The sequence below is a fragment of the Carcharhinus amblyrhynchos genome, chromosome 1 (assembly GCF_965287045.1).
Source record: "Carcharhinus amblyrhynchos chromosome 1, sCarAmb.v2.hapA, whole genome shotgun sequence".
Lineage (NCBI taxonomy): Eukaryota > Metazoa > Chordata > Chondrichthyes > Carcharhiniformes > Carcharhinidae > Carcharhinus > Carcharhinus amblyrhynchos.
Window position 1 is genome coordinate 128,144,913 of NC_137324.1, and position 24,847 is coordinate 128,169,759.

General features: G+C 43.1%; 1 protein-coding gene across 5 annotated transcripts in view; it reads right to left on the reverse strand.

Moving 5' to 3' along the window:
- Positions 1-14,592: 14,592 nt before the first annotated feature.
- Positions 14,593-24,847, reverse strand: part of zbtb49 (zinc finger and BTB domain containing 49) — a 32,957-nt gene continuing 22,702 nt past the window's right edge. For 4 of the 5 annotated variants that reach the window (XM_080192369.1, XM_080192342.1, XM_080192350.1 and 1 more), the window contains 4 exons: positions 22,152-22,225; positions 20,538-20,620; positions 16,373-16,534; positions 14,593-15,426 (listed from right to left, as the gene is read on the reverse strand). In XM_080192369.1, the coding sequence (XP_080048495.1) occupies positions 14,732-15,426; positions 16,373-16,534; positions 20,538-20,620; positions 22,152-22,225 (1,014 nt within the window). In that variant the 3' untranslated portion in view covers positions 14,593-14,731. The remainder of the gene's footprint in view (positions 15,427-16,372; positions 16,535-20,537; positions 20,621-22,151; positions 22,226-24,847) is intronic. The other variant, XM_080192379.1, reaches the window with a different exon arrangement.

Consider the following 24,847-nt stretch of genomic DNA (forward strand, 5'->3'; position numbering starts at 1 on the left):
GGGACCTCGGGGTCCTTGTGCATGAGTTGCAAAAACCCAGCTTGCAGGTGCAGCAGGTGGTCAGGAAGGCTAATGGGATGCTGGCCTTCATAGCGAGGGGGATTGAATATAAAAGTAGGGAGGTCTTGCTGCAGCTGTATAGGGCATTGGTGAGGCCGCAGCTGGAGTACTGTGTGCAGTTTTGGGCGCCGCACCTGCGCAAGGATATTTTGGCCTTGGAGGGAGTGCAGAGGAGGTTTACTAGGCTGATACCGGAGTTGAGGGGATTGAGCTATGAGGAGAGGCTGGATAAACTAGGCTTGTACTCGTTAGAGTTTAGAAGAATGAGGGGAGATCTCATTGAGACGTATAAGATGATGAATGGGATGGATAGGATAGAGGTGGAGAGACTCTTCCCGCTCAAAAAAGACAGTAGGACTAGGGGGCACAGCCTCAAGATAAAGGGGAGGCGGTTTAGAACGGAGTTGAGGAGGAACTTCTTCACTCAAAGGGTGGTGAATCTCTGGAATTCTCTGCCCGTTGAAGTGGTGGAGGCTGCCTCGCTAAATATTTTTAAGAAGCGGGTTGATGGGTTCTTGATAAGAGAGGGGATTAAGGGTTATGGGGAGAGGGCGGGAAAGTGGAACTGAGCCACAACAGATCAGCCATGATCTTATTGAATGGCGGGGCAGGCTCGAAGGGCTAGATGGCCTACTCCTGCTCCTATTTCTTATGTTCTTATGTTCTTAAAACAGAGATGAGGAGGAATTTCTTCAGCCAGAGAGTGGTGAATCTATGGAACTCTTTGCTGCAGAGGCTGTGGAGGCCAAGTCATAGGTTCTTGATTAATAAGGGGATCAGGGGTTATGGGGAAAAGGCAGGGGAATGGGGATGAGAAAAATATCAGCCATGATTGAATGGCAGAGCAGACTCAATGGGCCAAGTGGCCTAATTCTGCTCCTATGTCTTGCGGTCTTATAATAATTACACAGCCTCTGTGAAACGCCTTGGAACATTTTATTACATTGAAGGTGCTATAAAAATAAAAGTTGTTATTGTAATAGGGTCATCATGTTTAGCAGTCATCAAATAAAGGGGTGTTTAACTTGTGCAAAGCTTTGTTGAAGTAAACCAAAAGGAGTTTTGTAACAACTCATAGAATCAGAGAATCCCTACAGTGCAGAAGGACGCCACTTGGCCTTTGAGTCTGCACCAACAACAATCCCACTCAGGCCCTACCCCTGTAACTCTATGTATTTACCCTGCTAATCCCCCTGACACTAAGAGCCAATTTAGCATGGCCAATCCACCGAACAGGCACATCTTTGGAGTGTGGGAGAAAATCACACCACCTGGAGGAAACCCGGAGGATAGGCTGGGATGTTTCTCCCTGGAGCACAGGAGGCTTCGGGGTGATCTTATAGAGGTCTATAAAATAATGAAGGGCATAGATAAGACAGATAATCAACATCTTTTCCAAAGGCAGGGGAATCTGAAACTAAATGGCACAAGTTTAAGGGGAGAGATACGAAAGGTTCTAGGGAGGTAATTGAAAATCACAGACATGGAGAGAATGTGCAAACTCCACACAGTCACCATAGGCCAGAATTGAACATAGGTTTCTGGCGCTGTGAGGCAGCAGCGCTTATTACTGTGCCACTGTGCGACCCCAACTCATTTGACAAACTGTGAAGTAGAGTCCCTGTTGGGTATAAATATCTCCACTTGCTGTTGCAACCTGAGCTTGACCCGCTGTCCCCCTGAAGACCAGGACATACTCTGCTCTGACTGGCAGCCCAATCTTGTTCTGACTCTGCAGATAAAGTTGACTTAAACACCTGCTGGTAGCTGACAGTCCTAAATGAATTGACCCACAGTTGCCAAGTCAACTGATTTTAATATAAACAGGGACGCATACGTGAGCAATGAAGCAGTAAAAGCTAGTTTCTAAAGAAAAATGAACGAATTTGTCAGTTTGTGGACATGTCACGGAAGTTCAAAATGTAATGAAATAAATTAACTTTTAATGTATTTTGTAGAAGCAGAAAAAATATCAGCTGAGCAAAAGACAAAGTAGTTGGCCCCTGGGGGTTATCTGGGAGTGTTCCTGTGATATCAGATCACTGACATGGATCATGCACAATATGTTAATGGCTGACCAAGAAGCAGCACTCTGAAAGCTCGTGATTCCAAATAAACCTGTTGGACCTGATGTTGTGAGACTTCTTATTGATATGTTTGAACCAGGCACAATTGAATCACAAAATCCCTGATGATCCTAAGGCTCCTCATGCTCTGCTCAACTAACTGACTTTGTTGCAACAGATCCACTTCCTGACTAATTGCTACAAAGAAATGATCAAGAACGACATGACCATGAAACCATCATCAATTGTTGGAAAAACACATCTGGTTCACTAATGTCCTTTAGGGAAGAAAATCTCCCATCTTTATCCTACATGTGACTCCAGAGGCACAGCAATGTCGTTGACTGTCAAGTGCCCTCGAAGGGTGATTAGGGATGGGCAATAAATGCTGGCTAGCCAGCAATGCCCATATCCCACTATTGAATGAATATATTAACAAGACATTACTGCCCATTTTCTTGGCTATGAGGACCCTTTCATGAAGTAGAAATACTTAAAGTTATATTAACCAGTGAAAATAATCCCTTGGTACTATTTAGTCCTACCCATGTTTTTTAACTCAAATTTGTGAAGAAAATCAAGTCATAGTCTTTTTTAAATTATTTGGAAATTAATAATTGTAGATACAAATAATCTTTAGCCCAATCCTCAAAAAGTGAGTGGGTGGAGAAGAAAGTGAATTTTGGGAATACCACCCTTTCATTATGCAATAAGGGCTCTGACATTAGCTCCTCTATTATCTCAGACAATATTACAGTTCTTTGTCATTGGTTGTAATAGTTATTTTAGAAATACCTGTCTAAAATTTCAGCATAATTGAAGGGACAATAATCTAGTGGTTTAAAAGGCTTTCTTAGGCCTGTAATTTACAGACATTTAGCTATCATAAATCACTGAATGCTTACAACTTGAAAACTACAAAGGAATATTTTATACATCTTGAAATGAATGATGTTAGTGCCAAAATCTTCACACATTAATTTATTCAAATTACCTTGGCCTTGCAACTTGAATAAAAAGGCTTAAATAAATGTTTAACTTTGCACAGGTCTAATCTTTTAATTCACGTTAGCATCTAATTCCTGCTATTGAAATATATCTTCTTTGTTGTCTGTGTGTTTTCATCTACAGTAATGTTTATTATATGGAATCACAGAATGGTTTCAGTGCAGTAGGAAGCCATTTGGCCCATCATATCCATGCTGGCTCTCTCAGATAATCCCATTCCCCTGACCTTTCCCCATCCCTGCAAATATTTCCGAGTCAGGTACTTATCTAATTCCCTTTTGAAAATCATGATTTGAATCTGCGTCTACTAACCCCTTTGACAATGCATTCCAGATAGTTACTACTCGCTGCATTAAAAAAAGCTTTTCCCCATCTCACTATTGATTCTTTCGCCATTCCCCTTATATTGGTGTATGAGAAAATTACTCTCTGTCTGCTCTAATTTGATCTTTTGTGATTTTGTACACCTCCATCAAATCTTCTATCTCACAATCTTTGCTTCTCTAAGTGAACAACCCAAGTTTCTTCAGACTATCCATGGAACTCAAGTTCCTCATCACTGGAATCATTCTCACAAATGTTTTTTGCAACTTCTCTAAAACCTGACATAATTCTTCAAGACTAGTGCCCAGAGTTTGATTCAATGCTCCAAGTGAGGCCAGTACTTTATAAAGATTCATCATACTTTCCTTGCTGTTGTACTATAGTTAGAAAATCCAGCATCCTATCTGTGTTTGCAAATGTTGAGTTTTTCCAGAATATTTTGATTTTATTTCTGATTTCTGAAGTATTTTGCTTTTGCCATCTTAATTACATCTTCAGCCAACCTTGCCACCTTCAATGATTTGTGCGCATCTTTCTCTGCTCTGCACCACCTTTAAAATTGCCCATTCCCCTTGATCATACCAAAATGTATTGCTTCACATTTCTCTGCATTAAGTTTCATCTGCCACATATCATCCTATTCCACCAGTCTATGATGACTTCTATCATTAGTCTCCTTACAGTTCAAAATTCTTCCAAGTTTTGTGTCATCTGTAAATTTTGAAATTGTGCCCTGCCTTGATCTTTAACATTTTTTCAAGACAAGTGGTGGTGTAGTCCCTTTAGAAGGCCACATATACATTGCTTCAGTTCAAATGGGAATTGTCCACCAATGCCCTTTGTCTGAGTGACAGAGACAGTCTCTGATCATACTGCTAATGTCCCTTTCACTCAATGGGCATCAACATTGCTGGCAAATCTCCATGCTTTGATGAATCCATCAGATAAGGTGAGGTGATAGCGTACTGGTATTATCGCTAGATTATTATCATTGGATTATTAATCCAGAAATTCAACTAATGTTTTGGGGACCCGGATTCGAATCCCACCATGGCAGACGATGAAATATCAATTCAATAAAAAAAATCTGGAATTAAGAATCTGGAATTAAGTATCTACTGATAGCAGTGAAACCATTGTCAATTGTTGTAAAAACCCACCTGGTTCACTAATGTTCTTTAGCGAAGGATATCTGCCGTCCTTACCTGGTCTGGCCTACATGTGACTCCGGGGCCACAGCACTGTGGTTGACTCTCAACTGCCCTCTGAACAAGGGCAACTAGGGATGGGTAATAAATGCTGGCCAGCCAGTGACACCCATGTCCCATGAATGAATTAAAAATAATTAAGAATTAAAAAGATAATCCTGTGTGCACATTCAAAGATTGACTCATCAAGTTGCAGCCTGCATATTTGATAGTTAAGCACAGGAAAGTCAGTGGGTTCTCAATTTTAGTTTACCACTGGTCTTAGAATATTTCTTTGAGAGGTAGCCCACTTCAATTTTAAAGAGATTTCCCAATTTATGGCCACTAAGACAATTAATTTCTATGTACTCTGTATAATGCCTCCCCACACAAGTAATGCATGTCTTAAACACAATTTGTATTGCCTCTCTACATAGAAAGTAATTGTCTTAGCGACCATAAATTGAAATTGAAGTGGGCTTTCTCTCAGAGATATATACTAAGATAGTAGTAAACTAAATTTGAGGATGTAGACTTTCCTGTACTTAGCTATCAAACATGCAGGCTGCAACATGATGAGTAATCTTTAATTGTGTACACAGGATAATGTGTACACAGACTTTCCTGTGCTTAGCTATCTTTAACTTAGCTATGTTTTCATTGCAGTTTTACCCCATTGATTAATTCACTCGCTAATCTTCATTCCTTCCTGATTTCTGTTTTGTCCTTAACTATCTTCTTTGCCATCTGATCCACTTTTGGAATTCTCTTTGTGAAATACTGTGGGTATAAACCTGTGTTGCAACATTCCAGAGTGCTCAAGACTGGAATTAATTTGATACAATTATCTCCCAATCTATCATCAGACTGAAACATACATTAACTTGTGTGGCTGTCAACTTACTTACTTGATTTACTGACACTGATAATATATTCTGCATGTATTTTGAAAAAATACAGTCGGATTTTCCATATTAATCCAGGAAAATGGTTAAGAATTGGGAGGGTTAATTTGTCCTATATAATGGTTGAGATTGGGAATAGATTCAGCTGCTGCGGTGATTTAGAGAGTGGAGCAGTTTCTAATGCTGGTTTAGTTTGAGAAATAGTAGGTTTCAGTGGCAGAACTAGCAATGGAGTCTGTGTAGTTCTCAGAGGATTTACTCAGAGGGACATGGTTAGTTTGGGATGCAGGTTGGTTTGAGTTATAAAGATATTGTGTTAGTTTGAGGTTCAAAGATGAGCGGGTTAGATACATTAAACTAAAATTGCCCCTTATTGTCTGGAGGCTAGCTATGGTAAATACATGGGGTTCTGGGGATAGAGCCTGGGTGAGATTGTGTTTGGTGCAGACTCGATGGGCCGAATGGCTTTCTCTGTACTGTAAGATTCTATGATTCTATGAACTGCTTGAGTGGTTGGGGCGCTGCATAGATTTGGGGTGTTGGGATCATTTGACATGATTGGTGTTTTTAGCTGTTGGAGTGATTTGTGTGACTGTCAATACTGATATGTTTACAGGGGGTGGGGTAGCTTCAGCCACTGAAGTGGTTTGAAGCACAGGCCTGGTCTTAGGAGTTCCAGCAGTTGACCTCTTACGGTTCTTTGGGATCAGCCAGCAGCTGCAAGATCTGTGGTGGTTTGAAGCGTTTGATAAACAGCCTCAAGATAAAGGGGAGGCGGTTTAGAACGGAGTTGAGGAGGAACTTCTTCACTCAAAGGGTGGTGAATCTCTGGAATTCTCTGCCCGTTGAAGTGGTGGAGGCTGCCTCGCTAAATATTTTTAAGAAGCGGGTTGATGGGTTCTTGATAAGAGAGGGGATTAAGGGTTATGGGGAGAGGGCGGGAAAGTGGAACTGAGCCACGACAGATCAGCCATGATCTTATTGAATGGCGGGGCAGGCTCGAAGGGCTAGATGGCCTACTCCTGCTCCTATTTCTTATGTTCTTATGTTTGAATAGTTGCCGCCATCAGCCCCTGCTCCCCTATATTGCTGGCATCGGTGCATCCCCCCACAAAATGGGAGTACCTACTATGGGTTTGCCTGCTGTGCCTGCTCCCTTGCCCTGCTTCTTGATGGTGCCAACTTGCCACTAACAGGTTGGCACTGTCAGGATGCCAGGGCACAGTGCCAGGGCACTGACCTGCCATGTCCCTCACCTCCCAAGGACTACACTGGCATCCATACTCTTGGTGCAATCATCTCGACTGTTGGAGAGTAGTCGTGATTCTTGCCAGTATTACATCATGCCAGTGGGTGGGAACATCTGTCGTTCCCTGGAAGGTACAGTGTTAAGCTGTTTAAACAGATGCAAATGAATTAAGTTCATGGTTATCAGCTGCACGTTGATTACGTCACCAGTAGGGGGTGGCGAAGATCTCAAACTGAGAGTACCCTGCTGTAAATCTTGTTATAGCCCTCTTGCAGGAGGGATTTTGTAGGCACAACAGGATTTGTGCCCATGAAAAAGGGGCTCTCCTCCACCACTGCTGCTGCCACCCCCCCCTCCCCCCCTTCCCCCCTTCTCCAACCCCCACCCGTCTCCGCCATAGTCTTTAAATTGTGCAGGTCTGTTAATAGGACATGTGCAAATTGACTTTTCTTTGTCTGGAGAGTGTTGCTCCTACAGCCCATGTTGCCTTGATGACCGTTACTGTTCCATTGTGGCTATTGGGACTTGCGGACCTGTGGAATTGATTGTAATTCTGTACTCAATGTAGCTGGTGAGATCCCTTCTCCCTGCTGCACAAATGCTCTGAAGGCGGAGATTTACTAGTTGAGTGTATATGTCTCCATTGCCCCTGTGTATCTGGTTGGGTCTTTACAATTCCCACACTAAGTTGCCAGCTGTGGACGTGTGGGTCATTCTTTCTGCTGGATAAGAGCAAATTACTACAAATGCTGGAATCTGAAACCAACAGAGAAAATGTTGGAAAATCTCAGCAGGTCTGGCAGCATCTGTAAGGAGAAAAAAAAGCTGATGTTTCGAGTCCAGATGACCCTTTGTCAAAGCTAAAAGGCATAGAAAATGGGAGATATTTATACTGCAGGGTGAGAGAATGAAAGATTAGTCATTGCCACAAAAATAAAAGGAAAGGCTGCTAATGGCAGTCCATAGACAGAATAAAGGGTGTAAATGGCCAAAGGGCAAAGAAGCTGTGACAAATGGAGATGTTGGAGGAAGGGTTGGGGATGGATGCAGGAGAGATAAAATGGAGAAAATGAGAGAAAGGGAAAGTAAGGGGGGAAAGAAGGTAAGGAAAGGGGGGATAAAATAAGGGGAAAGAGTAGGAGAGAAAGGAAAACAAAGGAAGACAATAAAGAAATTAAAGGTAGAGAACAGTTAAAACGAAAACAAAAGGGTCGAGGTGGAATAGAGAAAATCATCTGAATTCAACAACTTCAATGTTGAGACAAAAAGACTAAAAAGTGCCTTGCCGGAAGATGAGACGCTGTTCCCCCAGTTTGCGTTGAGCTTCACTGGAACATTGCAGCAAGTCAAGGACAGACATGTGGGCATGGGAGCAGGATCATGTGTTAAAATAGCAAGAAACGGAAGGTCAGAGTCCTGATTTTGCTGAGCATCTCCAGTCTGTGCGCAGTGATCACCCAGTCTATGTTTGGTCTCTCGGATATAGAGGAGACCACATTGGGAGCAGCAAATGCAATACACCAAACTGAAAGAGGTGCGAGTGAAACACTGCTTAACCTGGAATTAGTGTTTAGGACATTGGATGGTAAACATGGAAGAGATAAAGGGGAAGGTGTTACACCTTCTGCGCTTGCATGGGAAGGTGCCATGAGTGACGGGAGAGGTGTTGGGTATAGTGGAGAAGTGGACTAGGTTATCCCCGAGGGAACGGTCCTTGCAGAATGCTGACAGGGGGAGGGAGGGGAAGATGTGTTTGGTGGGGGCATCATGCTGGAGTTGGCAAAAATAGTGGAGAATTATGCTTTGCATGCAGAGGCTGGTGGGGTGAAATGTGAGAATAAGAGGGACTTTATCCTTGTTCTGGGAGGGGAGGGGGTGAGTAGTATGGCGTGGAAGACGGACCGCACGCTGTTGAAGGCCCTGTCAACAACTGTTGGTGACTGATATTTCATTCTTTCACGCTGCAGTATATCTCCCACTTTCTGTGCTTTTTAGCTTTGACAAAAGGTCATCTGTACTCGAAACATCAGCTGTTTTCTCTCCTCACAGATGCTGCCAAACCTGCTGAGATTTTCCAGTGTTTTCTCTTTTGGTTTCATTCTTTCCCCTGCTACCTTTGTGTTATTCTTGAAATTTGTTTGTTTCTGATCTCACACAGCTTGGTTCATTGAAGTCTTCAGTTTATTGTTGTTTCCACAGGAATAGACTTAGCAGGAATCTTGCCCTTCAGTTCTTCACTTGAAACATCATTAAAAAAATTGGTATAAATATTTTTCAGTTCATCCAACTCATCAATTATATACTGGCATATAAAATAACATGTAAGGGAAGTTATGGAGATTAAAAACCACAATTCATCCCTCACCCCACCCCTTCCTTCATGACAGCAGCCTTCTCACCTGTGACATCTGGCTATCCTTATTCAAATAACACATCACCATCCGTTGTATACAGTTGACGGATCAGCATCAAGAGTGTTAACATGCACTAACCTATTCCAAACCGATCAGCACGAACCGTCTGTTCACCCAGGCTACACCAGATATAACTTTCTCCCACCTCTTCCAGTCAGTCCTCCAGATGACAGGCACACTCTGCTGCCTAGGATGTTGAAGCCAACCAAGGAATTCTTTTAAAGCCTTCTCTGGACTCCTCTCTTGCAAATCCTGCCGGCTGCACCTGCCGGTCCAGAAGGCAGACTCTGGGACAGTGCCTGCAAGCAATTGGCCTCCCTCTCCCTCTCTGAGGACAAAGTCCCGCCAACTAAGCACATAATCTTCACTGTTTGTCCAGATGGTTGCAGAGATTTCTGCACTAAAGGGGAACCTTTCAGCAGAAAGCCAAGGCCAGAATCGAACCCAGCTCTCTGGCGCTGTGAGGCAGCAGTGTTAACCACCGTGCCACCATACCGCCCAGTACCTACTGTCCTGTCATTGAAAACAATTCTATCACATTTATTTTGTCAAAACCTTTCAGTGATTTCTTCTTGATGAACTCTTCTTAACTATGCTCTGGGGAGACAAAGCTCCTGTTTCTCCAGTCTCTCCATGTCACCGAACTCCCTCATCTCAGTTACCATTCTAACTCCTTTTTCGTGTCCTCTCTGAAGCTTTGACATCCTTCCTAGAGTTTGGTGCCCAGAATTGAGCAGAATACTCCAGCTAAAGCCTAACTAGTGTTTTATTAAGATCGAGCATGATCACCTTGCACTCGTACACTCCTGCCTCTATTAATCAAGCCGGGTATTCTGTACGTGTTTTGACAGGTTATTAGGACACTTTCAAAAATATGTTAATATAAGTTCTCAATTTTCTGTTCCTATAACACCTCGAAAATCCCATTATTTCGTCACATCATGTTCTTCCTTACAAAATGCATTACTTCACACGTCTCTGCATTATTTAGCAATGTGAGAATTATCTGAAATAACCAAAAAACACCATAAAGAAACCTGTAATTCAACAGCAAATAACTGGCAGCAAATCTTCTAATGCCTCACCTTGCCAACGTCTTCAGAGTCTTTTGATCTCACCATGGACAGGGAATGCATGAAAAACATGACGGCAGCCTGGCCAATTGGCCCTCCGAACGCCATCGTACCCCATTTCGTGAAGGGTCGGGCCTATCATGTGCCCACCCGCATGGTGATTGCAAAATTCTGGTTCATGTGTACGAGATACTGCTGCTGGAGATTAATGCACTAGAATCAGTGGAAACTACTGCCACCTTGTGGTATACATTCAGCTTTGCGGTGCTCAACAACTCACAGCTGTTGAGGTTCACATTTAATTTCTTCGGGTGCTCATTCATACAGACATAAAAACAACCTTTTGTACGCGGTTTTAATGCTGCTAAAGATTCAGAATCAATGTGGCCAAGTCATTTTTCTGGTATATTGAAAATCCAAAGTATGGATGATTTTCTAAGCTGGATGATTTAAAAGAAAGACATGAAAACACATCTGTGTCAAACAAATGCAGTCATCACTTTCTGCAAGTGGTACCATTTCCAAAATAATAATCAGAGTCACAGGTACATAGAATAGCACATCACAAAAAGAGACCAGTTAGCCCATTACATCTGTGCCAGCTCTTTAATTGAGCTATTCAATTAATCCCACTGCCCTGCTCTGACACCAGGATTGGTGGAACGGCAAATTGCGCGGAGGGTGTGGAGAGTCTGCAGAAGGATCTAGATAGGCTGGGCGAATGGGCCAGGAAATGGCAAATGGAATTTAATGTTGGCAAGTGCGAGGTGGTCCACTTTGGTAGGAATAATGGTAGGAAGGATTATTACTTACGTGGCGAAAAACTGCAGCAGGCGACGGTGCAGAGGGACCTCGGGGTCCTTGTGCATGAGTCGCAAAAACCCAGCCTGCAGGTGCAGCAGGTGGTCAGGAAGGCTAATGGGATGCTGGCCTTCATAGCGAGGGGGATTGAATATAAAAGTAGGGAGGTCTTGCTGCAGCTGTATAGGGCATTGGTGAGGCCGCAGCTGGAGTACTGTGTGCAGTTTTGGTCGCCGCACTTACGCAAGGATATTTTGGCCTTGGAGGGAGTGCAGAGGAGGTTTACTAGGCTGATGCCGGAGTTGAGGGGGTTGAGCTATGAGGAGAGGCTGAATAAACTAGGCTTGTACGCATTAGAGTTTAGAAGAATGAGGGGAGATCTCATTGAGACATATAAGATGATGAATGGGATGGATAGGATAGAGGTGGAGAGACTCTTCCCGCTCAGAAAGGACAGTAGGACTAGGGGGCACAGCCTCAAGATAAAGGGGGGGCGGTTTAGAACGGAGTTGAGGAGGAACTTCTTCACTCAAAGGGTGGTGAATCTCTGGAATTCTCTGCCCGTTGAAGTAGTGGAGGCTGCCTCGCTAAATATTTTTAAGACGTGGGTTGATGGGTTTTTGATAAGCGAGGGGATTAAGGGTTATAGGGAGAGGGCGGGAATGTGGAACTGAGCCACGACTGATCAGCCATGATCTTATTGAATGGCGGGGCAGGCTCGAAGGGCTAGATGGCCTACTCCTGCTCCTATTTCTTATGTTCTTATGTTCCCCATATTTCTGTTCATATTTTCCCTACAAATATTTATCCAATTCCCTTTGAAAGTTATGTTGAATCCCTGACCACCACCCTTTCAGACACCAGACCACGTCTCACAACAAAAACAAATGATTCTTTTGTCAATCACTTTAAATATGTAGTTTCTGGTTATTAGAATCATAGAATCTCTACAGTGCAGAAGGAGGCCATTCAGCCCATCAAGTCTGCTCCAACCATAATCTCACCCAGGCCCTATTCCCATAATCTCACATATTTACCCTTCTAATCCCCCTGACACTATGGCCAATCAACCTAATCCGCACATCTTTGGACTATGGGAGGAAACTGAAACATTCAGAGGAAACCCATGTGGACACGGGGAGAATGTGCAAACTCCACACTGACAGTGATCTGAGGCTGGAATCGAACCTGGCTCCCTAGCGGTGAGGCAGCAGTGCTAACCACCGTGTCACCATATTGCCCAGTACCTACTCTCCTATCATTGAAAACAATTCCATCACATTTATTTTGTCAAAACATTTCATGATTTGAACATCTCCAACAAAACTCTTCTTAACTATGCTCTGGGGAGACAAAGCTCCTGCTTCTCCAGTCTCTCCATGTCACTGAACTCCATCATCTCAGTTACCATTCTAATTCCTTTCTCCTGTCCTCTCTGACACCTTGACATCCTTCCTAGAGTTTGGTGCCCAGAACTGAGCAGAATACTCCAGCTAAAGCCTAACTAGTGTTTTATTAAGATTGAGCATGATCGCCTTGCACTCGTACACTCCTGCCTCTATTAATCAAGGCAGGTATTCTGTACGTGTTTTGACAGGTTATTAGGACACCTTCAAAAATATATTAATATAAGTCCTCAATTTTCTGTTCCTGTAACATCTTGAAAGTCCCATTATTTAGCCACATCACGTTCTTCCTTACAAAATGCATTACTTCACGCTTCTCTGCATTAAACTTCATTGATCACATGCCTGACCATTTCACCAGTCTGCTGATGTCCTCCTGAAGTTTGTTTTGAGCTCCTCATTGCCTACCACATTTCTGAGTTCAATGTTATTTGTAAACTTTGTAATATTAGTTACTTAGTGGCATACGTTGGGGTTGACAAACTTATCAGCCATGATTGAGTGGCCGAGCAGACTCGATGGGCCAAATGGCCTAAGTTTTGCTCCTATGTCTTAAGGTCTTTTGGTCTATGGCTATAGTATGGCTGGTGTATGCTGTACAAATGCTGTCACCTTGAGAGACGACTTCATTCTCCACTGAGCCACTGCTGCTCCCCTGGGACAGTGCCTCAGTATTCCGACAGAAGTGTTGGAGGATATATTGTTGGACTGCTTTGGGATTTTCAAGTTCCTTTCAACACAGGCCATCTGCAGCCATGATACCAGCAGTCTAACCTTGTATGGCAGCAAGCAAACCTTGAATAACATTAGTCCCCTGCAGCGTTCAGACATTGGGTGGCATCTGCTTGAGCTGCAGTGGAAGTTGAGACATTGACCATCAGATGCCGCAAAATGGGTAAGTCCACAAACGTGTGAATGGAGTTGGCCACCTATTCAAGGCTGGAATGGATGAATCCCATGCTGCAAAGTTGTTGCTGGGCTCATTCATGCTCTTTGACATTGCTTTCTGGTGAGAATTATGCATGCCCCTCGGTTTTCTTCTGTAGTCTGCTCCTATTGAAATGCTCCCTCTGCAAAAGAACTCAAGTATAACCTCACTCTCCATCACTCCTCCAGGAGTTGGAACCTGCTCTACCTTTGTTCCTCACCCTGGCTGCAAGCCACATGTGCTCTGTGCCTCATCACACACATTTTTTGCCATTAAGCTATCTGCTGAAGAATGGGCACTATCAGTATCTGAGCTAGAGTCTGCAAATGTGAGACTGAGTGACAGTGTTTCTTCATCAGCACTTTTCTCTTGATCTTCCACCATCACTGGCTAGGTTGCCATTCTTGGGTATCTATCTGAAAGGATAAAAGGATAAAGTTGAGTTGTAATGGATGTCGGGTGTGGAGAGTGGTTTGAGGGAATCTGGTTGGGTGAAGAAACTCATGCTTACACCATAAGTAGTTTGTAAGTCAGAGGAAGGTTTGGCTGGAAGGCCACCTATGTGGCCTTGCAGGCAGAAATCTCTTCACCAAAATCCCTTTATTTATAAGTACGACGACTGCTTTCAGTCTACACTAAAACTCCCAGAGGGACTGACACTCCTAGTTAAATACAAAGCAAAAGGCTCCCTGATTGGCCCATCAATTTGGCCCTTAATAAGGAACATCTTTTAGTGTCCAATCAAATAAATTAAATCAAATTGACTTAGGAACAACTCAGAGGGGCAGTTCCCTAAAAGGAGGGGAGCCACCTGAAAAACTCGCAGGGATTTGTGACTGCTCTTTGAGTAGCAGGCAAGGGCCCTTAATCAGGGAGTTTATATTCTAGCAGGCCAACTTCATATGTCTGATATTGTATTTTTTACAATATCTGATTTGTCCAGTTGCAAAGCTTACCTTAACTCACTTGGGATTGTAAGGAATCAAAGTATCAGGCAGGGCTGGAGAATCAGTGGCTAGTAAAAGTCTTATCAAATCTTTGCAATTAATTTGCTTTTTAACATTGAAACAAGATGCTGAGACATTTTGGTTTCAAAGACTTAGTTAATTTTGTTTCTTGTATGTTGCATCACCACATATTGTACAGGTCTCACCAATTAGAGTCTGGTAAATAACTAAGGTTTCATTTATTAAAACTTATAAAAATACATTTCACAAGATTTTTTTTTCTCCCTCGTGTCAGCAATTGTGCCAAAAATAAAATTGAAGTGCATTCTAATTGTCAATTATATTAGTTGAGTCAAAATAACGTCACTGATCTAATTCGTTATCGTTCTGTAACGTTTTCATAGCTAGTCCCCACAGCGTCAGGCTAGAGAGGAATGGTCCTTCATTAGTTCTATATGAAACACTAGGTGTGTGATTTCCAAAGGGCACATTGATGTGAATGTCCAGACTAGTCACTGATGGTCGCACAGTTGAGGGGTTCTGGGATGGCAGGGACTCTTCAGATCTTGGACTACTGTCAGCCGTGGGAGTATGGGGATGATGGGAAGCTTGAGGCTTGTGGGTTTTTGCAGAACTCATCACCAACTTGTTTTGATGATCATCCACTTGTTGTTGAACCAAAGAATTGTATTCAGAGTGAGAATTTTCATGCATAGTTGCTGATGTCTCAGTCACCCTAACAGAAGGCTGTTCCGGATCCCCATGAAGCTTGTCCAATGGAGAGACAGGCAACAGTGCAACCTGCATAGCCTGGCTGAGGGGCTCACAGTCCGCTGACCTTTGCTCCTCGACAGGCTGACGGTAACTTTCCTCAGAGCTGTCAATCTCCTCATTTCTTACTTCGTGATCCCCATTGTACCTGCAGTGCATTCGTTTGTGTCGGTGTAAGACAGCAGAACGTGTGAAACACTTGCCACATGTCTCACAATTGTAAGGCCTTTCACCAGTGTGCGTCCGGACGTGGCGACGCAAGTCACCAGAACCCGCAAATCGTTTCCCTGCAAGTTAAATAATGGGTATTAGGATATTGGGCAAGTATATGTTGTTCATGTGACTTAACATCAAGGAAAATGGTTTCTAAAACTGCCACTGCTCACTGAATTTCAAATTAACGTGACAGAAATGTAATCTTGATTGGATCTACCACTAAAGCATAAATAAAAAGAAAATGACATTCAATAAGCATCTTTCACTGGTTATCTAATCAAAATTACCACTTGTACAAAGGTGATATGCTTTTGAAAACAGCTGTTTTTGCTCATGCCATTGATACCAAGTGCTTTGAACGTTTCTATTCCTGATTATATTGTGTATCAGATAGTGTTAATGAAACCTATTCATTCATAGCGTGTTTTGAATTGAGATACTTATGTTGATGAGTGATTTTAATTAATTAACAACGACTGAGACCATTAACATTGATTTTCCTCCTCTAATTGCACAGAACTTTCATGTGAAAGAAATTGGATTGGTATTTCTTAAACTAAAATTTCCATGGGCAGGATTTTCAGGCTGTACTTGCCCCAAGGCCGGAAATTCCTGCCTGAGGTCAACGGACCTTGGCATGGTCTGACCCTGCCCGCTACAATTCCCATGGTGAATGGGATGGGAAAATCCCAGCCCATACCTTTCACCAAGACAGAAAATCACTGTTTTAAGTTCTGGAAACTCCTGTGAATATCACATCACAATCTAATTAAGCAGTACATTAGGACATCACAATCTCTGTCCATTCAAGTACATACACAGTGCTCTCATTTATTCTGCTTAATACTTGTTATGACAAGAGGGACACCATTCAGCACTACAGAGTTCAAACCTGATTTCTTGGTTCAGTTACTGTCTGATAAAGCTTGCTAAGCCATCAGTAAACCAGTAAATATTTTAAATAGAGGAAATGTTTCAGTGCACAAACATTTCTAGATGTTTTGACAATGAACCTACCACATGTTAAACAATTATATGGTCGCTCTCCTGTATGACGTATTCTGTGTTTGACAAGCTTCCTCTGCATGTTAAAGGACTTTCCACACTGATCACAAGTAAACAGTTTATCTGCACTGTGTGTCTTTTTGTGTTCCTTTAAATTACTGAAGTTACTGAAACCTAAACAAAATTTTAACATGTTAATTGTTTTTAAAAAAATCACACTGCTGTATATTACAACACATGTATTCACAGACTTTGATTAGTTTATTAGTAACAAATGGTGCTGTCACTAGCATGGAAAAATTGTCAATAAGCTGAAATATTGATTGAGGGTCACTGTTAGTCAATTATCCCATCATCACCAGCATTCATAGAATCATAAAGTCCCTACAGTGCAGAAGGAGGCCATTTGGCCCATCGAGTCTGCACTGACTACATTCCCACCCAGGCCCTATTCTTGCAACTCCACATATTTACCCTGCTAATCCCCCTGGCACTAAGGGTCAATTTATCATGGCCAATCTGCCTAACCTGCACATCTTTGGACTGTGGGAGGAAATCGGAGCATCTGGAGGAAACTCACTCAGACATGGGGAGAAAGTGCAAATGCCATACAGCGACCCAAATCAGGAATTAAACCCAAGTCCCTGGTGCTGTGAGACAGCAATGCTAACTACTGTGTCAACATGCTGCCCCAAATTTCTGACACAAGACAAATTATAGATCAAAATTGCAGGATTTACTTTTTCCACTGTTCAAGTAATTATACTTTTCTAAAGTCCTTTTGAAAATACTCGCAAGCACAGAGACATGTTCTTTTTTCCCCTCACAGAGAGAGAGTATGAAGTTGTCTGCATGATGCATCAATATGCTGGGCTGAAGGAACAGATTTACATCTTTGATCTTCCTCGAAAGTGATTTCTGTTTGGGGCAGTTGGGGTGGAAGGAGGAGAGAGGCCAGGTGTGTGAACAGTGGAAGAATTTTTAAAAAATCAGAAATGCCACTCGGGCCAGTTTTGTGCTTCACACAATTGTTGGCCGACCAGGTTGAAGCTGCTGTTTGTACTGAGTTATAAAACAGTCTCCCACTGTGTTGGAACGATAAGAAAAGATGAGCAAAAAAAAGGGTGGAACAAAAATCCACTGAATTCATCAGCCTGATTCCAGGCATCAGCTTTCTAAATAATGGATGGAATTTGTTCAGAAAAGTTCTAAGTGTAACGGGAAGCTTCCTTGCCCTTTTTTCAGCAAGATAATTGGTGGTAATTTACGGCACTTTGTGCAATTCAGAGACCACACTGTAATTCTTGCCATGGGGGAAGAGGGCAGGGAAGGAGAAAGAGGGGTGGGGGGGGCTCCGCAGCAGGAGCTAGAGGCTCAGGTTGCCGGGAAGCCAGCTGCTGAGCACTCTCCCTACTGAGACATCTGTCACTCTCCCTCACAGACATCATCATTCCCCCCTCCCCATCCCCCGCATGAACAGTGTCCCTTCCCCAGTGCAGAGTTACCCAACCCCTCCCCTCCTACGTCAGGATCTGCTTCTGTCAGACCCCACCCCTTCCCCACCCTCTCTGGCCACACCTTCATCAGGCTGTGTCCCCTTGGCAATGGAATGGTGCCAGGTTGGCAATGCCCATAGGGCACTGTACAACCCTGTCCAGACCACCTGGGGAGGGCTTCAATGGCCTCTCGTTCCACTGGCAAGGCCATCAGATCTGGTCCCCATTGGTGGGGAATATCTATGAAAGATTGGAAAGGTAAGTGACGTTTCAGCATGTTCATTAATGACATGCAAATATTTAGCCTCGTGCCCTTCCCAAATGTGAAGGTGATTTTGCTGGCAGGACGGGGTCAGCAAGATTGGGAAAGGTGAGAAATTGGACATGAACCTGATTTTTCGCTCATATTTCCCACCCAGCTATGCTACTCGACCAGTGCAGCAGGGTGGAAAAGTCCTGCTCAACACATTTGGTAGTTTATTGAAAATAAGTGCCAATTGAAGTCTGGACACATGAAGGCCCTTGACCTTTCACTTCTGCAACTGGAGTTGTAATCCAGTTCTAAAGATCAATTTTCAAAATCTTGCTGATTTGTAGGATCAAAAGTCAATTGAATTATAAGAGTCCCTACTTAGGGGCAGGTGACTTCAGAACAGAAGAGTCTATTCATAACAAGACATTAAATTGGCAAACAGATAGGAAAAGATTATTAGAAATAGACACGCAAGAGCACATTTCAACTGAATATCAATTCACACTACTGCCCAAGCAGCAGCTGCACAGATACAAAACTGAGACTTGAAAAGCAACAAAAAGGGAAAGACGTGATGATAAAGATATGCTGAAAGACATAAACTGAGGATACTCTTCAACAGATTTGCTTTCCCATTGCTTTTTTAAATGACACACATTAAAATCTTATACACATAATAACGGACCAAATAAATATTATGTTGTGAATATCTAGTTAAGAACTAGTTGTTAAACACTTGTTCAAAAACAAAAGAGCAGATACTCCCGAAGGTGGTCAAAAGGATAGTGTAGAAGACAGGGATGAGTTGAAGAGACTGATATGTTCTCACCATCATAAAATCAGACATTTAAAGGCAAATTGTTGCCAATTAAAAGGTAAACCAGTAACAGTGGTAAAAGTGACTGGAGTTTATCCAGAGAAAGCCGCAAAGAGTAAAACTTGTGAGCAACTGTTGCTTCTAATGTTTTTATAATGGATGTGCAGAGACGTGGCAGATTATAAAGGATTTGTATTTGGGGAAGTCACACCATTTTTGTCCAAGGCAGCAGCTAGAAAGATTGTTACCTTGAGGGATATGGGATCAGTTTGTCAGCAGAAGATTGAGACCATCATTCAGAAAGTTTGCTGAAGAAGAACGTACTGGTAGAGGGTATTGATGGCAAGTGTGTAGAGTGTAAAGTGAATAAAAATTGTGTTTGGTAAAGAAATTTGTTATTTTTGGTACCGTTTCTCAAGTACCTATTAACCATGTGGGTTTTATATTGAAGAATGATAATCAGGCAGTGTTTTTTTCCCAGAATGTGGGATGATATGCCATAGTTCAGAAATGGTCACTGTGAGCAAGCAGTCTTCACCTATTTGTGAACTAGTTGAGCAAGAAACTGATTCAAGTAGAAGTACTGATGTATCCACAATAATGGGCAATAGAGTGGCTGCAAAAAATGCCTGCAGAGTTTCCAAATCAAAGTTCTTCACAGAAAGGACTGAGACCTTAAAGTGACCCTGAAAGGTAAACAACGCCCAAAATGCAGGAGCCATTGATATTGCTCAAAAATAATCAAATAATATTTGTCCGGAAAGGAATCAGAAAAAACTTGAAGAATTACAAATTATTTAAAGATCCAACCAAAAATGAATATCAAACTTTTCTTCTTGAACATAAAAAAGCAATGACTAAAATGTATAAAGAGGCTAAGGAGGGTTTTGAGTAATGTAGGAATGCGTTTTTGGCAGAAACAGAAGCCATTTCGAACTGGTCATTTCAAAAAGGAAAATCTACAATGTTTAAATTGAGAAATTGAACTTAAAAATGAAGATACGCCTACAGCTTGAGAAGGAGAAAATGATTTAACTATGGGGATTGATTGGGATCTTCTTTTTGGATTTAAATAATGAAGAAACTAGAAACATTGAGGGCAATGTTTGAAAAGCTGAAATCTGAATAGACTTAAAATACTGAGCCTGCAACTGCACGTGAACAGCAAAAAAATTCCTTTTGCAGACACAACTTTGAATTATAATTATCCTAAGAAGAAAACTTTTTGAAACACCACAAAAGTAACATTTCACATCATAAGCTGGACGTAGAATTCAACATGTTATTGAGATGGATTTTTGAATTTCCTTGGACAATGAGGGATGATTATTATGAATTGTATGTTGTAAGACAGTTGTAAGATAACAATGTAAGTTGCAATATGTTAAATGGTATAAAGGAAAATGCATCATGTTAAATGGTATAAAGGAAAATGCATCATGTTAAATGGTATAAAGGAAAATGCAATTTCATCAACTTTATAAAAGCTTTTAAATTGGAATAATGTACTCAGATTGAACCCATCCTTGCCATCCATCTTAATGTAAAAGGTCAAAATTTATACATTATCAGTTTACAGATGAACAGAAATCAAATATTTCAAACACAAACCTCGACCACAAATGTCACACAGATGAGGTTTCTGGCCTGTGTGAATAACAATATGGCGTTGTACATCACCAGAGGCAGCAAACCTGAAATGAAGGACAAACTTTAGACATAAGGAGCTCATTTTCTTTTTTGAAAAAAAGAACCATTACAACTTTGAAAATAATGCACACCCACCTATGCTAGAAACTCTCTTCCACCCACCAAAAAATCCCATGCATATAGCCAGCACCTGACTGTAAAATTACTAGACATTCATAGTAGCTGTGCATTCTTTTGAATGATAATCTGATGATCAAACTTCCACCCGTAGCACAGAAATAATACTTTTGGATCTCATATGAAGATTGAGAAATGTAATGGTTGGTTTTCCTTTCCACTGATATTCTGCGTGATGTGACAATCATGTTTCAAAATAATGTGGCATGCACCACATTACAATAAAACATGGTCCTATTACCTTTCAAACTTTGAAAAATACCCACCCATGTATTCCCACCTCTACCAAACTCAGGACGCTGCTTCTCCAGTCTTTGTCCACCAAACTTTTATCTCTAAACCGTCTTAAACTAACACAACCCTTCAGCTTTTTCTCAGGTTTTGGCAATCTGCTGATCTGCCAGAGTCTAGAGGCACAGTGAACTGAATGCACGGTAGAGGTGGGTAGCTAATTAAGGCACTTAAAAGGACAATTAGTCCCTAATTTTGGGCACACTTTAAATTTTGCAAGCAGCACATGGGCCTCCCTGACAGGTGAGGAGGAGGCAGCTCTGCAGTGAGAGGTGACAACCTCATTACTTTTGAGGCAGTTGAAGAGCTCGCCAGCATAAATGACAAGGCTGCTGAATGCCCATCTTGCAGCCTTGTCATTGCAGATTGAAACTGTGGAACTGGATGCCCCCAATAGCCATATTCTTTTCACTTGTTCTACTGACACTGATAGATCAACAGGGAGGAATTGCAGTCCCTATCAGTCCAGTTGTCAGCAGTGATCACACTAGCCTCAGAGCAGGAGTCTCTGAACTCCATTTTAGTGGGCTGCAATGTACTGCACTCCCGCTTGTGAAAACCACCTGTCATCACAAACCGAATGGCAAATGCCTTCCATAAAATGAGGGGCACACCCCTGACCCCAAGGGATTGGATCCCAGAAATGGTCCTGTCATAAATTCCCAACATCAGAGGAAAATCCAGACCAATGAGTCCATTAATATCACATGACCAGAGCAACTGATCATATCAGGTCTCACGTCATGTCTCATGCTGCCATTAGCAATTTACACAGCAGTAAATAACTACCACTGCTGCCTCATAGCAACAGGGATCCGGGTTTGATTCCCAGCTAGGGTCACTGTCTGCGTGGAGTCTGCACATTCTCTCTGTTTCTGTGTGGGTTTTCCCCGGCTGCTCCAGTTTCCTCCCACAGTCCGAAAGACGTGCTGTTTAGGTGAATTGGTCATGCTAAATTCTCCACAGTGTATCTGAACAGGCGCCAGAATGTGGTGACTGGGAGATTTTATGAGTAACTTCGTTGCAAAATGTAAGCCTGCTTGTGACAATAATAAATAAACTTTAAACTTAACTTAGATGTTAAAATAAAAATGTTGCTGCCATTACCTTTTGCCACAGATCTCACAGATGTACGGCTTCTCACCAGAGTGGCGCCGCAAATGAGTTTGCAGATTTCCCGCCTGGCAAAAATTAAAACTCAATACATTGAAAGCCACAACACAAAATGACAGACAATCATAAACAACCAATTCTCCCTCCTTACACAATCATCATTGCCAGAGATTACCCTCTCACACATCATTAGTGAAGCAATACTGCTTTTAAAACGTTTTTGATGTCTCTCACGCCAATTGAATGACTTGCTCTTCCCACACCTGATACCAAAGGTGACTTATTTCGGAATATTAGCTTCTCCTCCCAGTAACAACATTGATAACAGCATACAAGTTAACACAGCTCCACTGTAGAAGAGATATATCAGCTGTCTGTTCATACCAAACATGCTAACATATGCCCGTTTCATTATTTCATTTAGAATAAATGATCAGACAGACTGCAACTCCTGTTTGTTGTTTTGTTAGAATTTCCCAAATTGACTTCAATCTGGCAACACCACCTGACTATTCAAAATATCTCACTCTCCGCCTTGCTGGCCTCCCATTCTACTATCCCTTGATGAGCACAGCAGAGACACTCACATAGACCTGCTTTTCACGCGTGCTCCAAGGCTGCTGTCATCCAAGAGATAACTCCGTTAGCAGCAGTCTATGCTACAATAAGTGAACATAGAATAGAATCCTAGAGAGCAGAAAGGGGGTCATTTGGCCTGCACCGACAATTCCACCCAGACCCTATCCACATAGCCCCTGTTAATTTACCCTGACACTAAGGGGCAATTTATTTACCCTGTTAATTTACCCTGACACTATGGGGCAATTTATCATGGTCTCCTCCCATTGTCCAAAGATGTGCAATCAGGGTCCCCCAGGGGGCCGGCCAGTGGAGGGGGGGTGCGGTGACCCTGGGTCTGTGCTCCCAGGGACTGCCCAAAAGGGAAAAGTGCCCATGTCCAAGGCAGCACATTGGCATTGTCCACAGGGCATCAGGCAATGCCTATTGGGATGGGGCCTGATGGGAACACAGCTGCACATCTTTGGACGATGGGGGGAAACTGGAGCACCCAGAGGAAACTCATGTAGACACAGAGAGATTGTGCAGATTCCACACAGACAGTCACCCGAGGCTGGAATCGACATGGTCCCTGGTGCAGTGAGGCAGCAGTGCTAACCATTGTGTCACCCATATCAACATAGAACTTTAGCCACAAATCTCTGCATACCTGAGCTCTCTTAAGATGTATAGTACAAGGGTAATTGGCTAGGTGAATAGTTTCCGAATGATGGGGACAATTCTCCCAAAACAGTTTTAAGTGTCAAATTCATGGGAAAACTGGAGTAATTCATGCTGTGTTTTTCAGTGGAAGTTGAGACAAGAATCTCCCACACTCTGTGCAGAGGCCATCAGCGTGAATATCATTAAATTTCAGGGAGCGAGGTCTATTCCCACCTGACAGGCTGAAACCTATGGGCCTCTGTGCATGTGCAGTGGCACTGATCTGCTAGCCTCTGGTTTGCTGGATCCCTGCAGAGGGGCCCCCACAACAATTCAGAGGCCAGCCCTTACCTCCTCCGTCCTGTGCGCCCCTGTCTCCCCAGCAGTCCCCATCTCCGCCCATGTATGCAGACCCTCCCTTCCCCTGGGAGACTCCCACCCCCTAGCCTGACCCTAATGCTGGCCTCCCTCCAGATCCAATGGGATCCTGATGCAGAGTGACAGTGGGATCCCCCAGTTCTACCGATCACTCCTAGGCTCTGCTCCCACCAGGTTCCACCCCTATAGTCCCTGCCCCCGTGGCACTGCCTGATGCCCAGTGGGCAATGCCAATGTGGCCCCCCAGGCATGGGCACTTTTCCCTTTTCGGCAGTACCGGGGGCACAGATCCAGGGGGCATCACCCCCCCCCACCAACCGGCTTACCCACTGGGGGGCCCTGATTGCCCCCCACTTCAGTCCAGTGGGGTCAGGCAGCTAGTTCCCCAAAAGTGGAGAGCTAGTCTGAACCGGAGAATTCAATAATGGCATGGCCTCCCAGCCAATTTCTGGCATCGGGCAGACGCCAAATCCAGGCCTAGAAGATGCAAGCGCAGGATCCCGCAAATCATCCAATGTGCGATTCTACTGGCCCGCTGCACTAAAAAATGAGTGCAGCAGGGTGGGAGAATCGCCCCGATATCTCCAACCATCCACACAATTCTGACTTGTGGGACTGGATTTGAGAGGCAAGTCCGGGTCGGAATTGGAGTTGGACTGCACCATGATCCTGGTGTCATGATGTCAATCTGTACACATTTTTGGAAATGCCAGATCAGGATTGCATTGACTGCCTGTGGCAGTCTTGGAAAGAGAAATCAGCCCAGGCAACAAAAATGGCGGGCTCACATCCTAAAAGATTGATGAGGGGGTTATGGGGGTGTGATTAATCCTGCAGGGGCTCATTCCCATAACCGTAACAGTCACAGCTGGCACTCACTGTGTGGCCCTGGCCATGCTGTGGATGGATTATCTCCCAATGATCATGCTCAGGCAGCTGTGATCATTTTAAATTGAAAAAAAACTGACCTCTTTTTCAGAGGGCACCTTGAGGCACTCACATACTCTCTCTCTCTCTCCCCCACTCTGTCTGTCAGTAATCTGCTGCTCCCACTTTAACCAGTAGAGCTGCCAATGTATCAATGCTGGAGA